Consider the following 21908-nt stretch of genomic DNA (forward strand, 5'->3'; position numbering starts at 1 on the left):
GAGACCTGTCTCTCTGCCAGCCCATCTCTTGGCAAACACCCCTGATGGCGGTCTCCACAAATGAAATTCCCACTTTGCAACTTCCTTTTCTGCAAGCCGGTGAGGAAAGGAGCCACTCCCAGCTCTGGACACCTCCAGAAACCAGCTGCTTTCAGCAGTCACAACCCTGAAATATCAACCTCCTTCCTTAACCTGCCACAGGGAGCTCCCACCAAGAGGCCTTTTGTCCAAAGATACCCACAGAAGAGCTGGAGAAGGGAGCAGTTTGAAACACAACTGCTTCAGAGTTTAAACCTGCCTTTACCAAATGAGCACACACCAACCTGTCCCAGAGGGAAAAGCAGGCAGGAAAGAGAAGCTCCTCTCCCACTCTCCCACAACAGCAAACTCTGTGCTTCCTTCTGTTCCACCTGGAGAGTGGAGGCCATGGGCTGCACCTCACTTTGGGAAGGAGCCCTGAGAATTGGCCTGGTCTGGGAGGGCAGCAAAAGGAATTCCCCAAAAAGTAGGAAAAGATTCTCTGGAAGCATTAGATTATGGCAGTATTTCTGAAGGAAAGCAAAAAAAAAAAAAGAACTGGGAACTTCAAAAAGTTCCCAGACTGAAATTTGTTTGCCAATACGACAACCCCAAAGTCTCTGTGGTGTGTCAGGAAGCTCAGGAATGTAGAGAGCATTTTGAGCAGACACTGGATAGAAGCAACCCTGCATACGTGCCTTAGAGCAGAAGCATGCTGCCCTTGGGCAAACAATATAAAGAAGTTTGCCAAGATGTACCCATGGAAAAGAAATGTGAAGCAAGATGTTCTAGGGATGTGAAGAGAAGATATGGGACAGAATGTTCTGCTGACACTTTTGCCCATCTATGTACCTGACCAAAGATATGTGAGCTCTTTGTCCTACACATAACACTTTGTAACCACTTATATGTATTCTCCCGTTGCTGAACCCTGCATTAGCATATAAATGTACCCTGAGATTTGCAATAAACTGAGCATCGATCATTACCTCCATGAAGATTGATTTCTGCCTCCGGAGGGCTCCTTTCTCTATAACCCCTCTCCTTTTCCCCGTCTCTCTCCCATACACCTTGTTTCTCTATCTGGCATCTGTATACTTTCTTTCTTTACAAGAATGAACTTGCAAGGCTTGGATAAACACCACTGGTGTCCATCCCCCAGAGCACGAGCAGCTCCCCAACAAGACTTCAAGACTAAGGGACAAAGCTTCCCCCTTCAGCTCTCCACAGCGGCTCTAGGGAGTCTCTCCCCACTGCCAGATCTCCTTTGTCAGTCCACAGTAACAAGAGTTGGCTGCAGGAAGCATTTGCATTGGAGCTCTCCCCAAATGGGGGGAAAAAAAGAAGAGGTGATTCCTGTGGAAATACAAAGGCAACACTGCTTGGGAAGACACCAGTGTGAGTTTGCTACAGCTCTAGGCCAAAAATCCCTTGAAGAAAGCAACATCCATCCATGGGGCAGCACTTTGGCTTTGATATCAATGCTAACAAAATTGCTTCCCATTCCTGCTGCTGTAGCTGACTCCGAATCATGAGAAATGTGCCAACTCTGCCAAAGACAGGCAGACATAGTGAGATAAAACCAGCTACTCTGTGGAAAAGGAAACCAAATGAATGTTTTCTAATCACCCCTTTTCATCTTTTTCCCAGCCAAAACAGAGCAATGTCCTTCCTCTCTGTCACCGATGGTGACCCAGGCACGGGATGCAGCATGGGGATAACCTGTGCACGTGCCGTGCAGAGCCGAGCCGAGCCGAGCCCGGCCAGCCCCGGAGCCGCCCCGTCCGCGCTGTGCCCGCAGCCCTGGCTCTGCCGCGCGCGTCCCCGCGGGCCCGAGCGCAGCGCCCCTCTCAGGCCGCGCGCCGCCGGCGCAGCCGCGGCCGTTGCGCTGCGGGCGTTGTGGCCGCAGTCGGCGATGGACGCCATGGCGGAGCTGCCGCTGCCCGCCGGGCTCAGCGCCCGCAACTTCCCCGCCAAGCTCTGGCGCCTGGTGAACAGCCCCCGCGTCCGCTCCGTGCGCTGGGACAGCCGCGCCCAGGGCCTGCTCATCGACCGCTCCCTCTTGGAGCGGGAGCTGCTCAGCTCGGGCCGCGCCCACAGGGGCCGTGGCCATGGGCCGGCCCCGGTGCCGCACACCTTCAGGGCCACGCAGTTCCTCAGCTTCGTGCGGCAGCTCTACCGCTACGGCTTCCGCAAGGTGCCGGGCTGGCTCGGCCGCGCCGGGCGATGCCGGGACCTGGCTCCACTACAGCAACCCCTGCTTTCGCCGCGACCGCCCCGACCTCCTGCTCCGCATCAAGCGGCGGAGCGCGGCCAACAGGCAGCGGCCGGCGGCGGGCCGGGATGGCCGCAGGCGCCCTCCCCGCGGCTCCCAGCACCTTCCCGGGGCGCGGCCGCTGCCGGACGGGCGGCACGGGCACGCTCGCTTCACGCCGCTGCCCAGGGAGCGGCCGCCGCTGCCGGCCGGGCGCCCGCCCTGCGGCTTCCACCTGCTGCACAGGAAGGGGCCGCTGCCGGCCCGGCGGGAGGGGCCGAGCCGCTTCCGGGAGCTCTACGGAGAGCGGCCGCCGCCCGCCGAGCGGGAGGTGCTCGGCATCCCGCCCTGCCACTTGCTCGGGCTCCACGGGGAGCGGCTGCTGCCGCTCAGGCGGGAGGGGCCCCGCAGCCGCTCGCAGGAGCTCTGCAGGGAGCAGCTGCCTCCGGCCGAGCGGGAGGTGCTCGCCATCCAGCCCTGCAGCTTCCAGCAGCTCCACAGGGAGCAGCAGCCCCCAGCCTGCGACGCACGAGGTAAGAAAAGAGTTGGAGCCTTGTTTATCCAAAAGGTCCTGAAAAGTGACCGTTTGAAGTATTTTGCCTCAAGGCTCTGTCATTCTCGGCCAGAAGTTGTCAAGCCTACTAGGAAGGGGCACCTAGGAGGCCAAAAGATTCTCTGCCTGGTTTTGCTGTGTGCTTCCCGTGATGTTTGATCCACAGCAGCACTAGAGCTCTGTGTCCCACAGCCACGTTGTGGAGCCTGACCAGTGTGTTTGTATTCTTGCAGCCACCCCGGGCACTTCAGAGTCCAGCGCTCCCGCTGGCAGTGCAGCTTGTGCAGCATGGACGGCCTCCAGCTCAGCACAGAACACACCTGGGGAAGAGGAATGGCCACCAGCAGATCTAGGCCTTGCTGTAGAGAATATGATTCGGGAGATCAGGAGGTCCCTGTCTGAAAGATCTCCCTCTGCGCAGGTAATTCCATTGGATGGGGATAAAAGGGGCTGGACTGAGAGCTTTTGAACCTTGTTACACGGTTGACAAGCAAAGGCTTCTCGAATTGAACTTATTTCATTATTATTTAGTTATTGAATTATTCTTGATAAAGAAAGATTTCTAAAAGAGGAGATGAAGAAGAAATGAAGAAGAGGTTTTACTTGCTGGGAAAGAGGAGAAGAGTGTTTGGAGAAGTGGCACTGAAGGCCAAATGTCCCGTGCAGGGAGGGGCATGCCAGAGGTGCCTCTGTTGCAGCTGCAGCAGATGTGGGCTGTGCCTCTTTTGGGTGGGAAGGCCAAGGCAAAGCAAGGGCTGGGCTGCAGTGCAGCGATGACCGGCCGGAGACCCTGTGACCTGGCTAGCTGAGAAGGTGGCCAACAGTCCCACTGCAGCAGGGGGTGTCAGCCCCGGTGGCAAGGCCCCAGGACTGGCAGCTTCAGGCACCCCTCGGCGGTAGAAGCCTTGGGCTGTGCCTGCAGGACAAGGTCTCGGGGTAGAGCTGCTGAATAGGGCGGAGCAGAAAAGAGCCGGACACTCTCTGGGAGCAAACGAGTTTAATGTCCTGGGGGGCGACCAGCAGGGAGTGACAGAAAAAAAAGAGGTTGGGCATGGGATTATAAAGGGAGGTGGTAACTGGAGGTGGGATTTACAAAAAACCAATCAGGGGAAGTCAGGGGACGTGCTTAACATAATAGACTGTAAGGGAGAACTAATCGATACATTATAAAGGAGGGGCCCCGGGACCTCAGCCAATCACTACTCCCACTGAGAGGAACATTCTGGAAGACTGGGAGTGGTGGGGAGTGATTGACTGGGCCCAGGGAGGAGGGAAAATTATACATATTAGGAGATACAGGGCGGGGAAATTACATGACAAAGGGGGCAACCATAGTAACTAAATAATGGACAGAAACTAGGGCGGGGGAAAACTGGGAGGTCAGAACCATCATAAACAAAGGGGGAGAAACAGAACATACCAACACACCACAACACTGCAGCTGCTGCTGCTGTGTGAGCCCTGCCATGCGTGTGGGCGCTCCCAGAGCCATGGCTGGGGATGGGCTGCAGCTGCAGCTCTCTGTCCTTTGCAGATTATTACACTGTTGGCCAAAGAATGTCTGTCTTTCTGTTCATGTGCTGACCCATTGCCTGCAGTACATTTGTGATGATGACTCAAGCGGGAGAGTGGGATTTTTTGGATTTACCAATACCTTATTCTCAAGTGGCATGACTTTTGTCTTCTGTAAAGTCACACATAGCAGTTTAGAAAAGCATTTTATTCCACAATAAAAGGAAACATTGCAGGCTTGGAACCATCTTCAGAATCTTTAGGGTTATGATGGACAGGGTATGGCAGAAGAGATGAATATTCTGGAACTGGTCATAGGGAGAATATCTTTGTGTCTAAAGGTAATTTGCTTCATTGTGGACGTTTGCTTCCTCAGTATAGAGTATAGGAATAAAAACACTACTTGGTTGTCTGACTTTTCCTGTCTTTTGGGTTGGTTTTTTTCCCCACCCTAACGATTTACAGATTTTTGCCACTGATCACAAATGTGATCCTGGAAATAGCCTGGGTGCGTCAATGTTTGCCTGAATGCAGGGCAGCAGCAGAGGGCTCCGAGAAGCAGCACCTTGTGATGGGTTGTGTGAGCGGTTGGCTGGGGGTGTTGAGACTGCCAGGCAGAAATGTGTGCTTTGCCTGTGGGTTTGCAGCACACAGTCCTGGGCAGGGCTGGGAGCTGTGCTGGCAGCAAGGAGAGCCCCTGGCTTTGTGCTGGCTGATTTCTCACAGCTCTGGGATAAGGCAGGGTCAGAGCGTGGGGGCACGTCCCCTCACTTGGTGTCTTCTGGTTCTCTGTGTTCATGTTTTGTCTTAAAGGTCATTTTGTGAGAGCTTCAGTTTCACCTTGGCCCCCTGAATTCTGAGTTTAAAAGGCTTGTCATGTGAACTGTGTGGGCAATGTTCCCTCCTCTGTGCTCCATGTCCTTTGGGAGTGGAGGAGAGTTATTTTATCCCTGATATGATTCCAGCAAAATAGTGAGTGATCCTTGGGTTCCTTTCTTTCTGTTTTTCTGCTCAGGACAATGTTGGTGTTGCCCCTGATTCTTCAGGAGGGGAGCCTGTGGACAGAGCTTCAGCAGAGGAAGCTTCATCTGGCACCGAGAACTGCAGGAACAGTTCCCAGGAGCCCAAGGAGCCTGGTAAGGACAGAGCCCACACTGGTTTAGAGAGCTGTGAGATGGCTGCTCTGAGCAGGGTTGGTGCTTCCTGGTGCCTTTAGTTCAAATCCTGCATGGGCACAACCTCCCTGAGCCCTGCCCTCCACGCTTCTCCAGAGGCTCTGACACGGAGTCCTCTGCTGGGGCAGAGAGCAGGGAATAAACCTGACCTTGTGGGAGTTGTGTCACCGAAGCCATTGTGTCCCAGTTTTGTGCTGAAGTTGGTGGATAAATTTGCTGCAGGGTGCCAGGGGAGGCCAGGCTGAGCGACTCTTGAAGGAGCAGGGGAAAAAAAGAGCAAAAAGTCAGGGTAGAAGTCCAAACCACTGACTGAATGTAATACCAGTGGTCCTGACCCACAAGAAAAACAAGGAGCACAGCATCAGAGGCCAACCAATTGAAAAATCACAGTAACTCCAGTATCAGAAGGAAAAGCTTGAATGACCCCTGATTAGGGAGGCCTAAGAGGAGAGAAGGAGCACTGTGGATCCATTCCTTAGCCAAGCTGGTGCAGCCTGCAGGCCTTGTAGGGAGCTCTGTGCCTCCCAGCCCTTCCTGCCAGAGCTGATGGTTGAGTTGGAGCAGCTGCTGCTCACTGCAGAGGGCAGTTTGTAGATGGCAGGTAATGGAGCTGGTTCATGACTCAGCTGCCAGCACCTTCAGCTTCAGCCATTTCAATGAGGACTGAGGTCTCTCTGTCAGCTCAGAGAAAGAACAAGGCTGGGCTTCCTTGTGGCAGCTGGGACTGTCTGTGTTTCAAGCTCTCCTGGGTGCCCTTTCCACTGCGGCAGCTGGGACTTTATTGAGAAAATTCAATGCTTTGAAGCACACTTTTGAACCCTTGGAATGGTCCCTGTTCTTTTAAGGGCACTTGCTTCAAATTGCCAAGTGAGAGTCTGCCTTTCAGGCCATTTTGACAGCCCCTGGTATAAGGACAATTGCTGCCCAAGGGAAAGGTGCAGAAGGGCCAATATTAACTGAGCGTTCCCTTTGCTTCCCAGATGCCATCTGACCAACATCTCCAGGAGGGCTGGAAGAGACAGGGGAGAGCCTGTGACCATCAGGCAGGTAGAACTCCTCTGATTGGAGATATGTTTATAGATTTCTATGGTTATTTATTAGTGGTTATAGTTCCATTTACAGATGATAGTGTTCTATTTATATAGACATATATTGATAGATCTGTATAGTTAAATGTGGGTATGTATATAGGTATAGATATGATATAATTATATTTTATAATATATTTACATTTGTAGATTTTCAGAGTTAGATTTTTCTATGTGTAGAGTAAAATATTTATATATATATATATATATGTATATGAAGTTACATTTATGAATGTGTATAGTTATATAGTAAGAGGAATGTTTAGATGGAGAGATTGATGGAAGGATTGCTGTTTGTGTAGGCCTAGGCTGCATTTGTAGCTCTTTCCCCCCTCAGCTGCCTTTTTCACCTCTTGCTTTTCCCCCGGTGCCCCCTGTGTCCCCTGTCCATGTGCTGGGTCCGAGCTGGCGGCCGGGCTGGGCGGAGCAGCACTTCCAGCCCCGACTGTCCCTGGAGCGGTGGGAGCTGCCGCTGGCCCCAGGCACTGTCCCTGAGGAGCTGCTGAAGGACGGTGAGACAGAGGGGGCTGAGGGGGCTGAGGGGGCCGTGGCACTGAAGGGACAGTGACCCTGAGCTGCTGCTGGGGCTGAGGGCTGTGGGGCAGCCGAGGGCCTTGGTGGCACTGAGGTGACAGGGAAGTGGCACAGGCTGGCAGGGTGGTGGGTCTCAGGGGACGGGATGGCTCAGAAGGGACTGAGGCGGGTGAGAGGACTGTGAGGGGCTGAAGAAACTGAAGGCAGCTGGGGCTTCACCGAGAGCATGGCGGGGCTGAGGGGATGGAGGGGGCTAGCAGGGAGCACAGAGGGCTCCAGGACTGCAGCTCTGCCAGGCCTTGGAAGCAATTCCAGAGCCTCCACTTTTGCCACAGCTGCCATGAAGACCTTGAGGACAGCTAGAGACTGACGGGAGCCAGCAGGGAGGAGCTGAAGGCCAGCAGCGAGAGAAGTGAACAGGCTGCCAGCCTGGAGAGAGCCCGGCTGAGGCCACAGGCCCGGGGAGGCAGGTGGGGCTGAGGCTGCCGTGGGCTGTGGCCGTGGGCACTGCCCGGTGGGCCAGGAGCGGGCCCTGCCTGTGCTGGGGCTGCTCAGCGCAGCTGCCCCGGCTGGCACAGGGGCTGTCCTTGGGCAAGGCAGCTGTGCCGCAGGACCCGGGAGCTGTGCCGGCTCTGCCGGGCTGCCGGGGCTGCGGGACAGTCCCGCCGCGGCTGCGCTCACCACAGCCCAGCCTGCCCGGCTGCTTTCTCTTTCTGACCCCCTGGGGAGGCTCTGACATTTCCTCTGCCCTGACAGAAGTGCAGCTGCAGCCAAGGGAAATGTCCCCATACTCACTCAGTGTTCCCTTTGCTTGCCAGATGTCCCATCTGCTGTCACTGTCCAGGAGAGCTGCTCTGCAGGGGAGGAGGAGACCGAGCGAGAGGCTTTGAAGATGGGGCAGCTGGGATCCCTCTGCTTTGAGTGTTCTTTACAGATACATGGACTTGAACATAGACAGGGATTATTACATCTGTATTTCTGTATGTGGATTGCTATTTGTATGGATTTATTTCCATGTGTAAATTCTTGTATTTATGTATATTTATTTTGTTATGAATGTATGCTATTTGTATATATACATATATGTTTGAAATTACATATACATGTATCAGTTTATCTATGTATACACGGATATTGTTATATCTGTTAATTTCTATTTCTTATGGGTACAGTGGTGTAGATATCTCTTTTGATATGATTTTTGTTATGTAGCTTTTAAAATAGGAATATTGGTATTTGTATAGGTATATAAGTCTATTTGTATAGGTATATTTATCTGTTTATGTATGTAATTCTATTTACATATCTATGGACATATTTTTTTATTCCTAGATGGGCTTAATCCTTGTAGTAATATGTAATAAATTAAGTTGTTAAACGCCTAATTGATCTTTGTGTATAGTGAGTTTTTGTAGAGGTTGGCAAGAAATTAACTGAGGTTGGTATTTGTATATTATTACATACACAGGTTGTAATAATCTAATAAACTCCTGTTTTTAACCTAAATTGAGATTTGTATAGCTCTGTATTGTCAGCGTGGGTGTAGCTCTTTGTAATAAATGACATTTTTCAACTGAAATTGATTCTCGTATATTTGTGAATCAGCAGCGTGGCTGTAGCAATCTGCAAGAAATGCCATTTATCAGCTGTGATGGGTGTTCTGACATTTGTGCTACCCAAAGCCATGAGCAGGTGTAAATGCTGGAGGATTTTGGCCATGCAAATCTCCAGCCATGCCCAGCACATGCCCCACCTGCACTCAGGCTGGGCAGGAGAAGGGCAGATTTGGGCTGGCAGCAGAGCCCCATGTTGGCTCAGAACTCACTGCAGAGGCAGCTGAGAAAACTCCGGGGCTCCACTGAAAGTAGAACTCCAAGCAGGAGCAACCCTGACAGGAGAAATCATTCACAATGAAAAAAAGAGAGAAAATGTGGCAAAGCAGATGTGGAGATACTCTTTGAGGCTGATAAAATGCTCTGAATCACCCCTGCCTAGGCACGTCTTCTGCAAAAAGGTTTTGTTAAAAACTGAACACCTCCCATAAAATACAGATTGCTCTTTCCCCTTCACTTACCTTGCTGTGTGAGTGGAGACACTCTCTCCTTATCACTGAGAATTTTTGCCCTTCAGCACCTCACATTTAATCAAAGATGATGTACTACCTTGGCACCATCAATGAAAACAGCCCTGCCCTCGTGGCAGTGTTTGCAAAGTCTTCCCTCCTCCTGTCTCCACTTCTGTTTAAACTGTGCCTGAGCTGAGTGAGGGCTCCAGGAGCTCAGGAGGTGCAAGAGCACCGCATGTGGGAAGGTTTAGCAAAGCTTCCTAAGCACCAGTAAACTCTGGGTTTGCCAGTCTTCCCCTGCAATATTGTCCTATTCAAGAATGATCTTGGAGGACACTGTGCCTCCAGCTCACTCAAGAAAAGTTTGTTTTCTTCAAAGCTTGAATAGAGGAAAATGAAAATTGTGGTTTTTAGAGTGAAATTTGGGGGTTGGTGCAGCTGGGTTTGCTCCACTATTTGCTGGGGAAAGTAGGGTAAAAGCTTTAAATTCCCAGCAGAAGCTGACTACCAGCCCACAAAGACCTGAATGAGGCCCAGGTGGGCTTGCTGCACGCTGGTCCAAGGGAAAAGCTGGAACAAAGTCCCCTTTTATTGCAGATGGAGCCTGTACTGGTGTCTCCAGGGCTGTCTGTGGTAAGACACGGCAATCCAGCCAGAAACCGTGGATATGAGAGTTCCAACAGCAACCTGCTTCTCCAGGGTGAGGGACGAGGCCAGTCCGAAAGCCTGGAAGGTGCTCTGGGCACTGGAGAAGGCCAGGCTGTCCTTGTGCAGGGATGGCCTTCAAAGGGGACCTCACACCTTGTGCTGCTGACCAAGGGCAGCTGGTGGCCTTCCACAAAATGCTTCTTTTGTTCAGCTCTTGGGAAAGTTCCAGCCAGCAAAAATTCCTGCTGCTCACACCAGCCCTTTCCAAGCAGGAGGAATTTCAGCAGCAGCCTGACAGCTTAGTGGCAGGAGAATAAAATACTCAGCTGAGTGTTATCAACTCTCTGTCCGAAGCCACATCCTCAGCCCCTCATCTCGTCCAGTTGTCTCAGACGTGGAGGAAGCAGCAGGAAATCTCTGATCCTGGAAGGGAAAGCAGAAGGAGGAGAGGCAGTGGCTGGTCCCTGGGGCCTTGGGAGCAGTGAGAGCCATCCAAAACAGGATCTCTGCTGGGCTGTGGAGATAAGAGTGACCAATCAGCAATGCTCTGTGTAAGACTGGAGCCATCTGTGAAGGTGAGCATGGAAATCTGACCTTGCAAAACAGAGGAAAAGGTGTCTTTGGGTATTTGCCAAAGCTTGCAGGGGCTCTGAGCCACCTGGTCTAGTGAAAGGTGTCCCTGCCCATGGCAGGGGGATTGGATCTAGATGGTCTTTAAGGCCCCTTCCAACTCAAGGCTTTCTGTGAGTCTGAATTACAAACCCACAATGACAAAGAGAAAACAGCAAACCTGGCCTCCACTGCATTATTGGAGGTTGCTGCAGTCACTTGTGTCACCTGGAGACTGGTTTGGATCTGGAGAAATTTTCATGGTCCCACAGTATTTCAGTGTGACTTTCCTGGTTCAGGGCCCCAAAAGATGCTGGAACAGATTATCTGCAAGCACAGAATTGGTTAAGCTGCCTGTGAACCTGAATGGAGAAGTGTATTCATGTTATTGCAGCGTTTACCCTGTACAGGTGATATTTGGTTTCCATTTGAAGATGAAATGTTCTTGCACAATGCTTGTATATGCAAAAATACTGGCTTTAAATCCTAATTCCAGCTTCACACAAGGATGTGTAATCCATCAGAAATGTTTAACACGGAGCCATATTAGCTTTGGGCTGGGTGGTGTGGTTTGTTTAAAGTGTGTGATGAGTAATGGCAGCTCTTACAAATACCCCTCTTGTTAATTTGGGTCTGCCCTTTATCAGCCCTTTTGCATAGAAATCACTTCTTTTCAGCAGAGACTAAATGAAATCCCTTCATACAGATGAGAATTGTGCAATTCAGGCTAATTAAAGGGGAAGTTTTCTGTTATTGTGAAAGGACAATCTAGATAACCTGTTTGCTGTACATCCTGGAGGGGATTTGCAGTTAAGAGTGAAAAGGAAAAGGACATTTCTCTTAAGAAGTGTCTTGAATAAGCTTTTTGTATTTCCAGAAGCAGCTACATTGATAATGACCTCCACAAGTAGAAATGCACAACAACCACTTAGGTGACTTTATCTGGCCATGATTTTTAGCTGCAATTCCAAAATATCATCAAATATGTTGCTATCCTTTAAACAAGGAAGGAGAGCACAAATACCAACAATTCTCATCAGCCTTCTGGGTTGGAAAGACCATTTAATTTATGCTCCCTTAGCTGTCAGCCTAAAGTCTGCTGCGCAAACCTTAGGTCTATGTTGGACCTCATAAACTTCTTGAGCATCAACTTAGGTGCAAACCTGCTACAAAACCCTTCAGGTACCACACTGATTTAGAGTGGCAGGACTTCACTGTTCTAGCAGAGAATTTTATTTACTTGCTCCTGCAAATCATTTCCAGAGTGGAAGTGAAATCAGTGCCTTGCTATCTGGATGTGATAGGATTTTCCTCCTGTCCCAACAGACAACAGGGGAAAAGATTTGTTTCTATTATACCATTACATCTAAATCTTTGGTTTGAGAGCAAAAGGAAAATGCTCCTTTAAGAAGTTCTGCCTGGACTTTTTGGCATGAGGACAAACTGTGGTGTGCTGGCAGGAGCAGCACTGTCCCTGTGGGTGCAAACCCCCTGAAGGATGAACAGGCTGCTGTCACAGGGGCCACACCTGCTGCATGAAAACCCACCATGCCATTAACTCGATGCAAACTAAACACAAGTGACTCAGCTCTGCATCCTCAGCAAGGACTTGCCTCTGCAGAAATGTTACTGACAAACTCAGCTCTTGTTTGCAAGGGCTGTTAAATTGTCACACAAATCAACCACCCCTCCCTCTCTTGTCCTTGGCATCCATCTGCTGAGCTGCTGCTGAGAAAGAAGAGGCAGAGTCCTTCAGGGCAAACGGGGACTTTCCAATGGGCAGAAACTTCCTCCTTTCTTTTGTTTTCAGTAACAACAGAGGGGTTTGTCTTCAGTCCCTGTGTCAGCAGGGAAATTGTGCCTGCCCGTCACACCTAGGATCTGAACAACCTGGATTTTTATTGGTGTAAAACCCACAGTGACCTGACCTTCTGCAGGAAGAATCAAAAGGGATTCCAGGAATGTTGCAATAAGCAGATAGTGGTATTAAACATATATAGACAAAAAGGCATAAAAGCTCATAAAAGCTCATAAGGAACTGATGTAAACCTCATAAAAAGAAGCATTTTATTGTAATAAAGAGTGAGGGTTGCAGACCACAGTGTGAGAAATAGCTACTTTTCATAGTTTAGGAAGGTTTATTAAACCTTATCAAAAATTACAACAGAAGACTGAATAAAGAAAAAAGGTTACAGCACCAGCAGCAAAAGATTTTCCTTGCCATGTGCTCAGCCCCCTCACACTGGAGACTTTCCCTTTTTAACCCTTTAACCCCTCCCAAAGTTTTGTCCATCAACCCCTTCTTTGCTGCCCAGTGGTGAAGATCTCTTCCTCAAATCCTGATTGGGGGTCAAGTGTGGCCATAGTGACAAGCCAGCCCTCCCAGATGTCCCAACCCCAGCTGTCCCTTGATAACCATGGGATGGGGTGCAGCATGACTATAAATCTATAAAACTTTTCTTAACTTATATACATGATATTTTTCTATTAATTGTGAGAGTTAATCATCACATGACTCATCTATCACAACAGGAAAAGAAGTTTCTGGTGGGAGGAACACTGGTTTTAAAGGTAGAACCAGCTCTTGAGGTTTGATTTGCTCCTTCTTTCAGATTACAAGGAAGTCATGGTGTTCCAGAGTAGAAGCTGGTCCCAAAAGGTTGAGACCAGGGTGTGATAAGATCACCAGGGTATTTTATCCGTATCTAGGAAGAAGCCCTGCAGAGCTTATCTTTAGCTTTGACTGAAAGTAGAAGCCCTGTTTTTACCAAGAATTTTGATCTCTTCGTGTTTTGGAGAAAGAAAAAGAAAACCCCAAACCACCTGAAGTTTACATTGAGGTGAGGTGTATCACAGAGGGATGGGGGCTGACCAAGGCAAGAGACCCTCCTGTAATTTAAACTGTTCTTTCAATAATAACAATAATTTCTCAGTACATGTTGATTTCAGCAGGCACCAGATTTCCTCTTCTTGTTCTGGCATTTCACATATCACTAAGGGAAGGTGAGGCTGTGTCATTGTCATTCGGATTTTTATTTCTTCAGAAGTCAAAACTGAATTCAAGTCAAGTTCATTAAACTGCAATTTACATATATGATAAAAAGGCATGATTCATGCTGATAAAAATTGAAACAGCAATCAATATTGATACAGTAATTGATATTTGAGAATAATAAAATAGTCAAAAGTTGTAATGCCAAAGAAGAGAGGGAGAGGAGGGGCTCCACCCACCCCCCCTTCCCAGCAGATGTTGTCAAGGACCACAGGAAAGAAGCTGAAGATAAAGTTGCTAAAAATGAGCAAAAAACCTGGTTGGGTGCCAGAAAATGCTACTTATAAGGGATTTATTGCCTTGATATGTAGATATAGTGATACGTTAGTCTTGGCTTACATTGTAGTGGCTTGATGTACATGTGTAACCCAAACGTGAATTAAAGGACAACGAAGAAGACTACAGAGCCTTCATCAGTGACGACCCCCAAAGACTTGTGTGACCACCAAACCGAGTGGTGGCGCATGGGTGGTAAAGCTGGTAATGAAGGTGGAGATAGAGATATGATGAACCAAAAATGGGAGGAGATGGAATTGACACATGGCATATAAGGGGTGATTTTCACTTGGCAAGCTCGTACGTGATGTTGCAAGGGTCCTAGAACCCTGCCCTCTCTACCCCATGGTTATCTTTTGCTTATGCACTATTATTGGAACCAAATTATCCCTTATTTTAATCAAATTATATTGTATCCAATTTTATATTTTTTTTATTTTAACTATTCAATTAAAATTGTTACTACTTTTAATATTGTTTGGCTTTTTTTATGATAGGATAATTGGGCAAACATAACAATTTTGGTGCCGACATCCATGACTCTCTCAACTCCGGGGAGGTGGATAGCTTCTGGGAAGGAGCTCCCCACCAGACTTTTAAGTGGTCCCAAGGCTAGACCACTCTCCCTTGGGAAAAGAGAGGTTTTATTACAATAACGCATAAGCAAATTCGTTTTTAAGAGCACGCAAGAGAGGCTCCCATCAGAGTGCCAGCTTATAGGAGAGATAGTACCCATAGAAAACTGCTTTGTGCACAAAGACCCTTGTGAGAAAAGGAGGCTGTGAGTATCACAGGGTTTTGGGTCGGGGGGCAGCTGTATGCATGTGTGAGTGTGTGCGGAGTGTCTGAGACGGGGGCTGGGCAGTCCAGAACCCCCGAAGCGAGTGGGACCTCCCAGTACCGCGTTTTCGCGTTCTCCACGAGGAGACCGGCCGGAAAAGGAGGGAAGTGAAAGAAAAGTGAATGAGTGGGGACCCCGAGAGGGTTTGACCCAGGGGGAAGGAGGGGATCCCTGGTCCAGGCACCTGTGGGAGGGTCCTTGGGCAGGAGGGATTGACTCAGTGGGGAGACTGAGAAAGAGAGTGAATGAATAGGTTCAATTTCCTTGGAGGGGTTGGTAGCAGGCAATTTAGTATGCGATTAGATGGTGAGAGGACGGGGCTAATAGATTGAGAAAGAGGGATAGATAGGAGTGGAACAAGTAGATTGCAGAAGGAGAGATAGGAGTGGAACAGGTAGATTGAAAAGGCAGTGTGACAGAGTAGTAAGTGAGGAAGTTGAGCCACGGGGTGAGTGTGGGAAACTAAGACTCTCCTGGTACCGGGGATTTCTTAGTTTGTTGCCACCAGAAATGGGTCAGGGAAAAAGTAAGTTCCTTGACCCAGGGGCTGCGGATTGTAGGAAAAATTCGCAGTGGTTTGAGGAATCTGGGAACTGTGAGGGGGTTCTCAGGGGGGGAGCATTCCTCAGGACAGCCCACTGGGGATGATAATACGGTTTTGGGATGAATGGGAATCCCGAAGGGAAGAAAATCAGGGAATTCAGAGGGCAGTGCCTAAGGGACATAATATAGGAAAAGCTTTGAGTGAGCATCAGAAAAAATATCTGCCGCTGGCAGAATGGTTAAAAGGTATAGATACTGATACTGCAGTAGGGCAGGTTCTGTTAAAAATTCAGTTTGTGACCAGATCTTGCAGTGACATCAGGAAAAAGCTGGAAAAATTAGAAGACTGGCAGGACAGGGGACTTCAAGTGTTACTGAGAGAAGCACAAAGGGCGTTTGTAAAGAGAAATGAGAAAAAGCAGAAAGCATATGCCAGAATTTTGGTTGCAGCAGTTCAAGAAATGCAGGCAGCTTTGAATACAGAAAAATCTGCAGGGAAAAACAAACGGTGGGTGTCAGCATCTAATTTTAGAAACACAAGACCTGTGCATTTTTCCCGCCACAAGAAAAGATACTTAAAAAATTCTTGTCCTACTTTAAAGGATGCGGGACCTACCTGTTTTTATTGTCATAAAAAGGGGCACCTGCAAAAAAATTGCAGAAAGAAACAGCAAGATGAGAAAACTTCTCAGGAGAATCAGAGAGGGCAAGAGCTTTGTTTAACGAAGAGGACTGAATTACACCCAGAAGAGGCCTTGATAATAAAGCTAAGAGTAGGTCCTCAGAGTGAAGAAGTTGTATTTTTAGTAAATACAGGAGTTTTTCAGTCGACAGTGACAAAATTACCCCAGGGATGTGAGATAAGTCGTGAGCGACTCACATTTCAGTAATCGGAATTACGGGAGGTGGTTTCCCTGTTCCTGTAATAAAAGGAGCGCAAATTGAAACAGATGACAAATTTGGAGTAAATGATTTATTGTTGATACCAGAGGCCGAGAATAATTTGTTAGGCAGAGATCTATTAATAGCCTTAAATTTACAGATAAAACCCTGTGAAGAAAAACTTAAAATTTATTCTTTAACTGAAGAAGATAATCTAGAAATTAATGACACGGGTTGGCGTTCAGATGAAGTGGGAAAAAGTTTAGGGTGAAGGAGTCTGGTCCCCTTAGTCCCTCCTGGTCAGCACAAGCCTGTGAATTTTATGTATTACTCTGTGCATTATTAATATTAAAAGGGCAAGAAGGGACTATTTATACAGACTCCAAATATGCTTTTAGTGTAGTACATACTTTTAGAAAAATTTGGAAGGAAAGGGGTCTTATAAACTCTCAAAGGAAAAGGTTAATACATGGGGAATTGATAATTCAGATACTTGAAGCTTTAAAAGGCTCAAAGAAAATAACAGTAGTTCATGTAAAGGAATGCCAGAGAGTGAGGGATATTAGAGTCAGAGAAATAATTTGGCTGATGAAGAAGCAAAAAAGAGCAACCTTAAGAAAAAGAGATACTGAAATCATGACCTTACACAAAATAGAATTTCAGCAGGAGACACTTTCCCTTCCACTAGTAGAACTGGCAGCTATAAGGAAATTAGGAGCAACATTTAAGGAGGGAAAGTGAGTTTTTCCTGATGGCAGGATTATGGTGCCAAAACCAGTGGCACATTAGATCTTAGATAACTTGTGTAGACACTGGGGAACAAGAGCCTTTTGTGATCACTTTTTAAAATTTTATGGGTGCATAAGGATATTTGAAATTGGAAAACAAATTACCCAGGTGTGTCTGACCTGTCAAAAGGTAAATAAGAAAGTGTTAAAGAGCCCTCCCTCTGGACGACAAAAAAAAAAAAGCCTACAGGCTATTTGAAAAGATCCAGATTGATTTTGTAGACTTGCTTAAAGTGGCTCAGTGGAATATTTGTTATTATAATAGATCAGTTAACTCAGTGTGTTGAAGCATTTCCAGCAGCTCGGACTACAGTTTAAACGGTAGCTAAAATATTGTTGGAACATGTAATTCCAAGAATGTGAAAATATGGTGGGATTTAAGTAGATTTATATTAACCCTGATTTATTAAGAAGGAACTAAGCATCCTGGAGTGGCTGCGGACCGCAGATCCCTTGAGCTCAGAGGCAGAAGAACACCGGTGGAAAAAGAATAAAAGACCTTCTGAATGGGTGGGAACAGCCTAAAAAGATCGAAGATCTCCTCCAGGATCACCCACCCGCAACATTATTAGAATTGATTACAGAACTGCAATTCCAGAAACTGAGATTGATAACACCTGTTGCTAAAAGAGCTCAGAGACAAGTAAAATGTTGGGAGTGCAGTAAACATGGTTTAGGGTGTCATCCATGAATATGTATTGTTTGCACACTTTGCTTAAACTCATGGTGGAAAGTAAGAGGGAAGAGAAAGAGAGACAATTGATTTGCTTGTTTTGCTATGGTTATGTATTTAGCCAGCTAACTATAGAACTCATTGCTATTGATTTCTTTGAAATACCTTTGAGACTGGGAGACGGGACTCTTCCAGCAGCAATTGGATTAATAGAGAACTCAGATCAATTGGTTCTTGCTATATTGGCAATAGCATAAATAAGAGAACGAGCAACTCATAATATTATAGACCAGTGTCTCATAATTGATTGTTGTTGTGGAGAAGAAGTCTATATATCACATCATAGGCATGTTTTTGGGGCATAATGGCCCTGGAATTGGAGGCTGAGACTTAATGCACTTCCTGCCCTTGAAGAAAATTTAAAAAAAAAAATTAATTAAGTCTTATTGTGGTTGGCATATCTCTGAAATTTTGGAAAATATAAATTTATAGTGTTCTGGCCTAACCTTTTCCCTGTTCTTTTCATTTTAATTGTGTCTTCTTAACTAGCCAGAACAGAGAAATGGAATTTAAAAGGGGACAAGCAAACCCTGTGGGGCTACGGGTACCAAGGAAACGAAAAGCACCAGTGACTAGATTCCGAGATATTACCTTTGCTACCAAGAAGACTGGCATCTTGGCCCTTGGTTGCAACCCAAGGGGCCTTGAGAAAGGTAGAAAGGTAGATATGTAGATTTCTTGAGGATTATTTTCGCTGTGATCATTGTGGTACCCTGGACAGTTGGCCAAAGCCAGAGAGCCACACTAGACTGAGTTTCGGCAATGAAGAAGCAAACAAGGCAAAAACCAAGTCTCAGTAATTTCAACATTTGTGACTATTGCAACCACCTTGTGTCGATTAAGGACAAGATGAAATCTGTGTTTGTGATACACCTATATGTTAGTTCTGCTTGCTATAATCACAGCAGTTTTATAGATGTTTGTATTAAGGAAAGAAAGATGTATTGGGTAAGGAAAAATTTGAGATATAATAGACAAGCTCCTTATCCCCATGGTGATCAAATTTGCCCTCAATATGGAAGATTCTTTTGTTTTGAAAGAGATGATAATGGAAAGGATCCAAGTACAGGGAAACCAGGCACTAAAAGAAAAAAGGAAAGAGAGAAAAAAAAAAAGAAAAATAAACAAAGGGGAACAGAGGAAAAAACAGGAGAAAAGAGTCAACAGAATTGGCTGAACTGTATAAACAGTTAAAAGAGCACTACAAAGATTGGGATTTGCCAGCCTCGAATAAGAATCTGTTTGTGGGATTGATACAAGAGATTGCTACGGAATTGGGATTATCCAAATGTTGGATTTGTAGAGGTCTAAAAATGGCTGAAAGATGGCTGTGGAAAAGTGAGAACTTACCTCCAGAGCAATTTTTAAAGTAGAATCGTACCCAAATTTCTGGAACATTGAAGAGACCTGAAGGATGGATTTTAAGCCATCAAGTAATTAGAATCATTTGTGTAACTCGAGAAAGAAGGAAATTTAATAAAGTAGTGGGGCATACTCTTTGTAAATCCACATTAGTAGTCAATATGGATAATTGTTCAAAAGTTTGGTGACCTGAAACCCCTATAAGATATTGAGGACCAATAAAAAAAAATAATTGTGAATGGGATGAACAGATTAATTTATGCTAGTACAGAAGTCCTGGAGCTAACCCTACCAATCCATTGACAGCCTGAGGTCATATTGAGAACACCTGGAGAAAACTGATAAGAAATGGAAAGCCCCAGATGGGATATATTGGATTTGTGGCCAATGAATATACAGTAAGTTACCTCAAAAATGGGGAGGAACCTGTATGTTCAGAGTAATACAACTCTCCTTCTTTGCTCTACCGAGGTCTAGGAGCAATGTGTTAAGAACTCCTCTGTATGAAACCCTGCAGCAGAGTAAAAGGGATTTGAATTTCAACTTTCCAACAGCAGGAGAGAATCAAAAAGGATGGGAGGATGAGTGGCCTTCAGAATGAATTATAGCATATTATGAACCAGCAACATGAGCTCAGGATGGGTCATGGGGATATAGAACCCCAGTTTACCTGTTGAATCGATTAATAAGGCTCCAAGCAGTAGTGGAGGTGGTGTCAAATCACACCTCCGGTGCTTTAAAAATGTTAGCCAGGCAATATACGCAAATTGTAGGCATTTGTGTAACAAAATAGGATTGCCCTAGACTATCTGTTAGCAGAAAAAGGAGGAGTTTGTGGGAGATTGAATAAATCTGAGTGCTGTGTAGAAATTGATGATTATGGGGAAGCTATCACAGAACTTGCAGAAGAAATTAAAAGAGTAGCTCATGTGCCAGTACAAAAGTGGAATTCAATCTTGAAAGCAGATTGGTGGGATAACCTCTTCAGAAGCGTTTGGAAGAAAAAGTTAGAGTTCATGTTGTTATGCTCGATTCTGAGACTTCTGCTTCTGCCTTGTATGATTTTGTGTTTTATTAAGCTAATTCACTCAGTGGTTCAGGGGATGCAGATTACAATAATGTCTCTAGATTCAGAATCAGCAGAAAAAGGAAAACCCAGATCTATAATGGTATTAAAAGCTAAATTGACCCCTGTTAAAGAACAAAGACCTAAAAAGAATGAAAGAGACAAAGAAATGCTAACTAAACTTGAAAGACAGTGTGAAAGACTAGAGGCAGTAATAGATATGCTAGAAAAGTTTGAAGTTGAAAAGAGACAACGAGAAAATCAAAATTCTGAAAAAATATAAAAGATATCAGAGCATAGCTTTTTAATAAAGCACGAATCATAATGATCAAGAAGATAAATGGGGGATTTGTGATAAATAGGTATGATTCATGCTGATAAAAATTGAAACAGTAATTAATATTGATACAGTAATTAATATTTGGGAATAATAAAATAGTTAGATGTTGTAATGCAAAAGAAGAGAGGGAGAGGAGGGGCTCCACCCCCCCCCCTCCCGGCAGATGTTTTCAAGGATCACAGGAAAGAAGCCAAAGATGTCATTGCTAAAAATGAGCAAAAACCTGGTTGGGTCCCAGAAAATGCTACTTATAAGGGATTTAATGCCTTGATATGTAGATATAGTGATACGTTAGTCTTGGCTTACATTGTAGTGGCTTGATGTACATGTGTAACCCCAAGGTGAATTAAAGGACAACGAAGAAGACTACAGGGCCTTCATCAGTGACGACCTCCAAAGACTTGTGCGACCACCAAACTGAGTGGTGGTGCATGGGTGGTAAAGGTGGTAATGAAAGCGATGATAGAGATATGACAAACCAAAAATGGGAGGAGATGGTATTGACACATGGCATATAAGGGGTGATTTTCACTTCGCAAGCTTGTACGTGAGGGGGCAAGGGTCTCAGAACCCTGCCCTCTGTACCCCCCGGTTATCTTTTGCTTATGCGCTATAATTGGAACCAAATTATCCCTTATTTTAATTGAATTATATTGTATCCAATTTATAGTTTTCTTATTTTAACTATTCATTTAAAATTGCTGCTACTTTTAATATTGTTTGGTTATTTTTATGATGGGATACTTGAGCAAACATAACCAAAGTCAACCAGCTATCTTAAAAAAAAAAGCAGAGAGAACTTTTCATCCTATTTTCTTTTCCTTTTTGTAGTTTGATATCTACAATCCCCAGTTGATATTGACCCCCAGCACCTTCTAATGCAGTCTGAATATATACAAATATCAGGACCCTTCATGGCTGACAATCAATTGCACTTTATCCCCACCCCCTCTCCACCATTTCTTTTATCCAACCCCTGGCACTCCTATAGATCAAGAATGGTGTGGCCAGCAGGAGCAGGGCAGGGATTCTTCCCCTGTGCTCAGCACTGCTTGGGCAGCATCTCGAGTGCTGTGTCCAGTTCTGGGTCCCCCAATTTAGGAAGGACATGGAGGGGCTGGAGTGTGTCCCAGAAAATGGCAAAAAGGCTGGGGAGAGGAGAGGAAAGGGCAAACACGGATGGGCTGTTTGCCCTTTTCAAGGGCAGGAACAGGGGTGGGCAAAAGGAAGAAATTACTACCAGGGAAGAGTAAAAAAAGCAAAGGTGAAGCAGAGGAAATGCTCAGGGCAGTTTCGGGGTGGCTGCCAGGCAGCCCTGGCTCTGAGCAACAGCGTCTGCAGTGGCACAGGAAACTCCCAGCTGATGGGAACAAGCTTTCTGGGTGACTGCAGAGGCCAGGACAAAGCTGAGTTGTTTCCCTGGTGTCCCCCAGCCCTTGCTGGCCCCAGGGGCTGATGGCATTTGCTCCCCCTCAGGTTCATGTCCCCACACCAGCAGCATGGGCGTGCTCCCCCTGCTCTGTGCAATGCAAACAGGGGCTGCTGAGCCAGTGCTGCTGTGTCTGTGCG

General features: G+C 46.5%; 1 protein-coding gene across 1 annotated transcript; it reads left to right on the forward strand.

The window, feature by feature from the left end:
• Positions 1-1942: 1942 nt before the first annotated feature.
• On the forward strand, positions 1943-8640 carry LOC132072705 (uncharacterized). Its single transcript, XM_059471195.1, has 7 exons — positions 1943-2215; positions 2319-2805; positions 3059-3246; positions 5353-5473; positions 6493-7112; positions 7470-7604; positions 7953-8640. The coding sequence occupies exons 1-5, from the start codon at positions 1943-1945 to the stop codon at positions 6501-6503; spliced, it is 1080 nt and encodes a 359-aa protein (XP_059327178.1). The 3' UTR covers positions 6504-7112; positions 7470-7604; positions 7953-8640.
• The last annotated feature ends 13268 nt before the right edge of the window (positions 8641-21908 follow it).

Source organism: Ammospiza nelsoni, chromosome 4 (genome assembly GCF_027579445.1).
Source record: "Ammospiza nelsoni isolate bAmmNel1 chromosome 4, bAmmNel1.pri, whole genome shotgun sequence".
Classification (NCBI taxonomy): domain Eukaryota; kingdom Metazoa; phylum Chordata; class Aves; order Passeriformes; family Passerellidae; genus Ammospiza; species Ammospiza nelsoni.